Source organism: Lepeophtheirus salmonis, chromosome 2, assembly GCF_016086655.4.
Source record: "Lepeophtheirus salmonis chromosome 2, UVic_Lsal_1.4, whole genome shotgun sequence".
Classification (NCBI taxonomy): Eukaryota; Metazoa; Arthropoda; class Copepoda; order Siphonostomatoida; family Caligidae; genus Lepeophtheirus; species Lepeophtheirus salmonis.
In genome coordinates, this window is record NC_052132.2 from 6068219 (window position 1) to 6077333 (window position 9115).

A 9115-nucleotide genomic window follows, 5' to 3' on the forward strand; every position below is an offset into this window, starting at 1 on the left:
AATAATTTGTATTGAAATAGTCAAAAATGAGACCGTTAATATGTCAATCATCCTTAGAATATTCAATGATTGCATTATCTTCTTCACAAGAACTGTTAGTCCTTCCTTTATAATTATTTCATCACATTCTTTGGTTGTAGCTTGTACAATTTGCTTATACAAGTTAAAACTTTTTTTCCATTGAGATTTCCAAAGGAGCATACATACACAGGCACTCTCCATGGGTCACAGAAACTGCAATTTAATGCAGCAATCCTTGATGCATAAGCCCTTGAGTTGGGATATATTTCACTGAGACATTTTAACCATCTTGTACACAATAGTAAAGGCACATTAATACAACTGTAGGATATTAATAAACCACAGACTATAAAAATGTTGATCATCCATTAAAGCAAAATGTATATAAAAATTTTCATTCTTTAAAGTAAACTAAAATGAAAGTAAATCATATTTGGATAAAATAAATCAATAAACAGCTTTTTATCGTGGAGGTTACAAGCAACCATGATCTTGAAAAAGATCCTCAAAATGCTTTTTTTTTTAAATGTATTTAAAAGCAATATTGCTTGCAATCAAAATAATTTAAAATCTTTAAAATGGCTCTGATGAGTTTTGAAAAGACTTATAGGTAATTCAATGTACATTTTTGAATTACCTATATGACATGCCTCATTCTGAAATTTCATTTCAAAAATAGTGATCATTCTCGACTGTATAATTTTAAATATGAAATGATATAATGAAGAAATAAGACAAAGAAGGATTAATTCATCTTAATGTAATGTTATAATGTTGCACATTGAATCAACTCTAAGCTTCATTTTTGAGCGTGCACTGCGTGACTACTTGATCTAAGAAATAACAATGAGTGTGTGTAGCTAAAGCTCATTGTGTCATGTTTAAAGAAAATCCTGTGTAGTTTTCAGCAAGTTCGCTTGTTTGTAATTTGTAATTTGAAGAATGAATTTTTATTTCCATAGCTGTTGTCAATAATAAAGTAACTCATTTCCAACTACATTGAATTACATTCACATTCTGAATGCACATTCGGGTGTGCTCATATAAAAGACGTAGCGTAACCCTGAGGATTTGTTGCAGAGTTATAATTGTAAGTCTCTGTTGGACTCAGAATAGAATTGGGGATGGGGATGTCATTGTTTATTCCTTTCTCCTCTTTTCATAGATGATTGTAGCAGATCTCCTCCAAAACATTCTTCAAATGGTCAAAGTTTCCTTGTTGATCTTAGGTTTAATCACTACATATCCCACTCCGTGTCAAGCACTAATATAGGCAAGAATGACAGCAATTTCGATCCTAAATGCTACTACAAGCCCACCATGGACATACACTATTGTTTTCTTCGTCTCAATTCCTTGTTACAGCAGATTAGATTGTAGCTGATCTAATGAAACGTGATGACAGTTATTCTACTCTTCTCTAAACCTTTTTCAAATTATTAGGGATACCATGCTGATTTTGGGTTTTCATTTTTTTTAAAGGCCCAGAATACACATGATTTTCATCACTAGTTATACGCTGATTGTTTAGTTGAAAGTAAAAAGGATTATTATTAGTGATAGGGCGATTCCAGGGAAAAAAGTCAATCTTGATTCCTGTGCCAATTCTTGTAAAAATTCCAATTTTGTATGTCGAGCGATATTACTTGTCACCCGGTACAGACACGTTTCGAAACATTGGGTACGTACCCAACTATGATACAACATGCATTGCATTTACAAAACTTATTGCACTAAAATATCAATTCTTACAACCACTGCATGTCCTTAGAACACTGTTGTTTGTGATCAATTTGTTTCTTCTCCGTTTTCGAGCATTCTTTGATCATAAATTATTTCATTACAATATTAGGATCACCCGGCATTGCCAAGAGTAGTTAGGCACCTGCTCGTGATGTACCATAACTTAATAGCACCATGGCACTTCATAAAAGGTCATAAAGTAGATTTAAGTATATCTCCCTTCTTGAGTATATCAGTATGTATAATATAATATCTTATATATGTTTTGTTAATAAAGTAATACCCAAAACCTCATATGGCACAGTCGGTAATATCCACACTGAAATAATTATAATATCTTCAACCCGCCAATCTCACTGCAACAGTTTGTCAACAAAGAATCAAACTCCAACGTGTTCTACCCGACGTGAAGAATCCAATGAAGCAGGAAAATTAATCTAAAGATATCCAACAACTAGATAAAATAATTGGATGAGACATAGTCTATTTGATATAATATTTCCAATATATTTATAATTTATTGTGTAAAATATTAAATGTCCATTTATATTTAGATATTATTTTATGCAAATACGCAATGTAAAAGTTTGTAAGAATGATATACACTAATCAAATTTGTTCTGCGTATTTCTTGAATGACTGTTTGTCAGACTCTTCAGGGTTTAAGGCGGTGCTGTAAATCCTCTATTTTTTTTCTGTCCCGTTTTTTTTTGTAATTGGAAATCATAAGAATACATTTTATTTTTATTTTCTTTTCTTCCTGAGTAGTGACTATCCTTTTCTAAAATTGATTCAATTATATTCAAAACTTAATTGAAGATTCGTGTGTGCACATAAAAGACAGAGTGTAACTCTTAGGATTTATTGTAGATTTATGATTGTAATTCCTTGTTGGACTCAGAGTAAAATTGGGGATCTGCGTTGGAGTAATTTTAGCAAATATCTTTGTTTATTTCCTTCTCTTCTTTCTCCCTTGCCACGGCTGATTGTGGCTGACCCTATTAATTAAACATCTTGAGAATTATTATTTATCTCCTCCCAAACATTCTTCATATAACACAGAATTCTGATTTCTGTACAAAAAATAGTAATGTCAGGGTTACCATGTTGATTTTTTTTTTATTTTATACATGCCCATTGTATACAAGATTTTATAACTAGCTTAATGGGTTACAGGAAAGTTCACCGCGCTCTTTTCACCCCTGTAAATTTCGCCTCCCAATTTTTACGCAGAGGAAAGTTCATCCCAAGACAAAATTATCTCGAGGACGCCATTTAGATAATATTAAATATATAATTATTAGAGTATGTAAAATGAGTGCATAATAGGGACTGTTTGAAGTACAATAATTAGCACGTGCGATGGTCTCATTACAGCTAACCATCTTTTTAATTTTGAAGAAGTTCGAATATAAGCAAAAAACCAAAGATAATGATCCAGACTTTGAAATTTTAGAATATATATCCTGTCACCTTAAAGAATTTGATCTGTTAGAATTAAATGATTTGGGATTAGAAAAAAACAACAACATCTGCTCCTTGTTTCACACTTGAAGTAGAAAAGAACTGAAAACTTAAACTGCTTAAACTGAAGTTAATGTCTCAGACATTTGAAAAATAGTATTTGATTTCCTGGAATTTGGTATTTTTGATGGGGTGAAAATTTGAAACTTATCAGATATGAAGAGTTGATCAATAGAATGACAAATCTGGAAAGGAATACTTGTTTTTTTTTCTTCCAAATATTCCGATAACTTAAAGAGGAATTTGAAAGTAACTTCCAAATATTCCGATAACTTAAAGATCCTGGGGGGGCGACGGACATTAATAATAGGAGACCAATTAGAGTGCTCCATGATAACTATAGAATTCTTTCTGATGTTCTCGCAACTGAAATGGAACCTATTTTAAATTCCAAAATAGGAAGGGATCAAGAAGGCTTCCTCAAGGGAAGAAAGATTTCTTCATAGCCATCCTGCAGGCTTTCTTAAGAGGGGGGGGGGGCGAATTCTAAATGGTCATGTCATGGAAGCAGTAAAAAAACTTCTTCCTAATAAATGCTTTAATCCTGTCAGAGCCCTTCTCTTCAATGGAACATCAGTTATCTCTATGGGTCATAGGAAGAGTAGTGACCTTATAAATTTAAGAAAGAGTTGTCGGCAAGGCTGTCCTTCAGCTTCCTTACTATTTATTGCTGCACATAAAAGATATTCCGGGTTTTATTTTTAAAGAAATTCACGGGGTTTGGAGTAAATTTTGGAAACTCAAAACATATAATTGGTATGTACGCTGATGACGTCACGATAATGTTAGAATTGAAATTCTTGGGATTGGATGTGACAGAAACGGTGCCTCTTTTTTGAACTAGACGTTTCTGGATAAATATGTTAATTCAGCAATCTCTTCTTGGGGAAATTTTAGCGTTCAGTAGGACATCGATCTGTATAACTTTTTAATAATTCGTAATACAATTTAGAAAGAACAGCTATTCCCTGGTTGGCCGAGAAAGCAATCGGAATGGAATCTAGCTGTCTCAATCCATTGTTTCATAGATTTTATTTACCTTAAATCAAAAGACCCAAATCTTTCATCGGAGGAGGACTATTTCTACTCGCCAAAGAATAATCCCTAAAATATACCAAAAAGTTTTAATTGATCCACAATCACATCAAATCCGTGTTACACTTGGCTTATGCTTGGAAATGATTTCATAAATAATCATCTGGAGAAATTTTCTTTATCTTTAGCAGCAGTTCAAAGGATTTTATGGATAGGAACACCACACCGTCTTTTTCATGGTCCTCGACCATTGGCGTGGTGAGACAAAATTGCAATCGGAAGTTTTATTTTTAAAACCTTGTAGAACCCAGAAAATTGGCATGGTTGGCTTTATCAAATAATATTGTTTCGGTTCACAATTTAGGCAACAACTCAATGTTCAACTGTGTTAATTTTTTTACAAACTCATGAAAAGCCGCAGCATCTCATATAATGCCCATTCCATGGCATTTGAGAATGTTTTTCGAATCAAATTTTAAAGAAGAGACAGAAGATATATGCAACAAGTTCTTAAAAGTTTTAAGCCTACCGGTATCATGGAAAAAGAGAATTAAGAGCTCAATTGCGAAAATTAATGATGGAAAAAGTTTTACTTAGCAATTTCAAATCTCCACAGGATGTCGTCTATTTTTTAATACTCTTTGCAAAGATTGTGGGAAATTATTTAATACCGCAATACATGCTTTTGCTGACTGCCTTGCTCTTTGCATTATGAAGGAATTTCTGCCCTTAGCATATCTGGATTACGGGATAAGTTCAGAACTTCTCTGTTATTATTTGGGGTCACATCAAATGTTGTTAATGCTCCAACAAACTCACGTGCCTTGGAGTTTGCTCTCTTGTGCTGTAAAAGTAGAATAGCTGGGATGTTAACTGAAGGCGAACCGGTCCGAAAGGAAGAACTGAGAGATATTTATATTGGAACCGCTGCAAGGTATACAGCATTCACAATCAATATCTCTAATCTGGATGGTTTATCGTGGAATTTTTTTTTGAGGGGGGTGATCTTAGTCGCTTATACCCTCCAATTTCGAATAACAATAAGAAGTTATTTCGTCGCCTGATACGCATCCATAGACAGTTTAAGAAGTTATGTGCCTCAAAAGTTCGATAATTGTCTTCTTTTTATACTGCCATTGAAAGTTTAGCTTTCGTTTCTCTTTTTTTTTGGAGTTGCTAATATTTTCATATGAAGTCTTAGGATTATTTTAATGTTTGCTTTATACATATGGACATTTTTTATCAATATTTTAGAAAAATGTATATAATAATGTACAATATCTGTTTACCATGTTTATAGTGATCATGTATTTTTAGTTTACGGCTTTAATTATAAACTATAAGGTTTATTTATATTTTTTGCGTTTGTAACTTACCTACACCAATAAAGAGATAAAAAAAATAATAAAGTAAGATATTAATTATAAACAAAACATTAATATGATGCATAACCTATAATCATATAATTTAATTATATTAAAAATAACATACATAAACGTTTGAGTAAATGGAGAAACAAATTTTAAGTTTAAAAGTGTTTTTCATTTACTTAAATTGATCTTCATTAATTATAGACGGAACGACGTTCATGTTCTCTAAGAATTAGGACAGAAGAAGAGATCCTAGATACTTTATTCTCCATAAGAGAGGCTATAATTTCGATATGCACAGGGATGATGACCAAATGAACATTATCTATAGAAGAGAACCAAACCAAGCTCAGCCTCATACGAGAATAGAGTCGACACCTTCCTTGTGTAGGAATCTAAGCATCTATATATTACAAGGAATATATTCAAGGGTTGAAACTATGACGGGATCAATTTACATTCATATTCAGATAAAATGTTCTGGATGTAAAATATAAAATAACGATATGCTAATTAGGTACTACAACAATATGAAGTTATAACCTTATTACTAAATTATACATAATCATACCATGCAATTGAAGAAAGACTTCTAAATGTGCTTGTATTCCTCTATACCCTTAGGCAGATCGTCTTTCAGAACTCCATCCTCCATCATTTTCAGCAGTGCTTGAGAAACGGCGTTCTGTCTTGTTTTATATGCAATTGTTCTATAGGTGATTCTTCTTAGCTCAAATTCATACCTTATCAACACCATCAACTCCTCCTTCTCTTCATCCGGAGTCACATCCCCTCCATTGGATTTCTTGACATTGTGTCAGCGACTTAAATTGTAATACCAGGCATATGAAAAGTATCGAACTTCTACATTAAAGTATGCTGTTTAAGTTTAAACAAGCGCATATTTGGAATTTCATCCAGAGTTCGATCCCCTAGTAACTTAACGAGCGGCTTATGGTCTGTTACAACCACCAATTTGTCACATTCTTGAGTAAAATACTTTGTTTGTTCCAAAGCCCATGATGCTCCCTACATTTCTCCCTCTACCGATGCATATCGTTTTTCAGTATCACATAAAAATCTTGATCCCACAAGTGTAATTTTCCATTCATCAGAGCAACATTCTGGTATTCGAGACTGACATTGACAATGTTTTTGACTCAGATAGTATCCTAGTCCTCCATTGGACCAGTCTGTTGTTAGATATGTAGCTTTTTTCAGGTCAAAACCCCGCACTCCATGCTCTGTTTTCTTAATGATGAGCTCTTTTGCACTCAAAAAAGTGTCATTAAGAGTAAAACTCCATGAAAATACTCTCTTAGGACTAAGTAACGCTTTAAATGGTTCCATTATACTTTTCATGCGTCTATAATGGGTCACCTGCTTAACTAATCCGAACAATGAACGAATATCCGTAATCGACTAAGAAGTTGGGAACAGACGAATAGATTCAATAAATTTCGGTAAGGATTCTACTCGGTTAGCAGATATTCTGAACCCTGCAAAGTCAACGATCTTATAAAAAAATTGTAATTTCTTTTGGTTTTGTAAGACACCTGATTTCCTCATGTGCTCCAGAAATTCAATTGTCCTCACCCAATGATCCTCCAGTTGTTTATCATACATTAAAGTATCATCAACAAAATGAACTCTTCTATTAAAGTCAGCCATGATGTCATCAAGACGTCAATTATATCCATCCCCACTCGACAAAAAACCCTGAGGTGCTCTCTTGTATTGAAATATTCATATAGGTGTTATAAACGTTGTCATTTGCTGTCTTGATCTCGAATTGGAACACTGTAGAATCTACTCCAAGCGTCAGTGACTGTTTTGTATGTCTCTACAGGTATTGATCTTGCCATGTGAAAAAAAGACTTCATGGATTTTTTTTTCCATAAAAAATATCAAGAGGACGATGCACACCATAAGACAAAGAAGTAGTCTTTGTCCGGTACTCCCACAACATCGACGGGACATCGTATTTCTCAACGATATCACAAAATTATCTAGTGATGAATAATTTTTATTTTTTAACTCAGGAAATGAAGATCTGCGTGTATTAATCTTTTGTACTCAAAGAAATATAAAATTACTCTCTAGAAGTGAGCACTGGTACGTGGACGGAACTTTTAAACGAAGCCCCACTCTTTCTTATCTATTGTATACTATTCATAGCTTAAGACAAAATATATCTCTGCCACTTGTATATGCTCTACTCCCTAATAAAGCTAAAGTAACTTATATACACTTTGTGGAGGCAATTACTAATTTTGATCCATATTCAGTCCCTATCCCCATCACCACAGATATTGAAATGTCAGAGATGAATTCCATCAAACATGTATTTCCAAACACGGAACAGAGAGGTTGTTTTTGTCCATTTCTTTGAATATATTGTACTAAAGATTCAATCTACTGGACTTAAGCAACGGTACGAAAATGATTCTAATATTTGCATTAAATTTGAAAATCCTTGACGCATTGGCATTTGTGCCGTTTGAAAATGCTTTCGAAGCTCTTTGTCAGAATGATATATTTCCAAATGAGGCTCAAGGCGTGATCGACTATTTTGAGGACACTTGGATTGAAAGGCCTGACCGACGACGTAGTCGACGTCCTCCCAAATTTTCCGACAAAATTTGGAATGTTTATAATTCAGTCCAAGATTACATTCCAAAAACAAATAAGAACGTTAAAGGATGACATAGGGGGTTGGAGGAACAAATGGCATCATTTCATCCAAATATTTGTAAATTTTTAGAGTGTATTAAAAAGGAAGAAACATTGACGTAAGTAAAGATTGAACAATACGTTGGTTGGCATGAAGTTATGAAAGGAAGGAAAACTTAGATTGTTAGTTCATAGAGGTTGAGAAGACTTGTATAAATTAAAATAATGATTATATTACAGATTATTTAAGAGGGATTGCTCATAATCTAAGCAATTGAATGACTAGTAATAAAATTTATACGTTTTTATTTGTTAAAAAGTAATTGATATATTTTTGTATTATTATATAACGGAAATAGTTTGTAATTTTATTATGTATAGATAAAATTTATTAAAATGTAACTGATGTTATCTGTTTTACATCTGTATTATTTTTTACTTAAAAGCTGAAATACATTAAAATAACTCTGCAAAATGTGTAATCTTTCTTTTCACTATGACAAAATTGCAATTAACTAAAAAGGTTCAAAAGACCGTTTATAGTTTAATATTTTTAACTAATTCATCCAATTTTAAAGATAATTAAGTATTTCAATTGATTTTAATATTAACTTTGGGCACATTTACTTTAGATTCATTTGAGTTGATATTTTTAAAGATTAATATCCAAGTTATTGCATGTAAAATCGACAAAAACTATACTCAAACATAGCAAGTTTATCATAATAATTGTTTTTTTGCTAAATGTA

At 32.7% G+C, this 9115-nt stretch overlaps 1 protein-coding gene across 1 annotated transcript; it reads right to left on the minus strand.

The window, feature by feature from the left end:
* Window positions 1-6722: 6722 nt before the first annotated feature.
* LOC139907680 (uncharacterized) lies at window positions 6723-7364 on the minus strand. Its single transcript, XM_071894142.1, has 2 exons — window positions 7290-7364; window positions 6723-7115 (listed from the first exon to the last, which is right to left on the minus strand). Exons 1-2 carry the CDS (start codon window positions 7362-7364, stop codon window positions 6723-6725), a joined length of 468 nt encoding a protein of 155 aa, XP_071750243.1.
* Between the last annotated feature and the right edge of the window lie 1751 nt (window positions 7365-9115).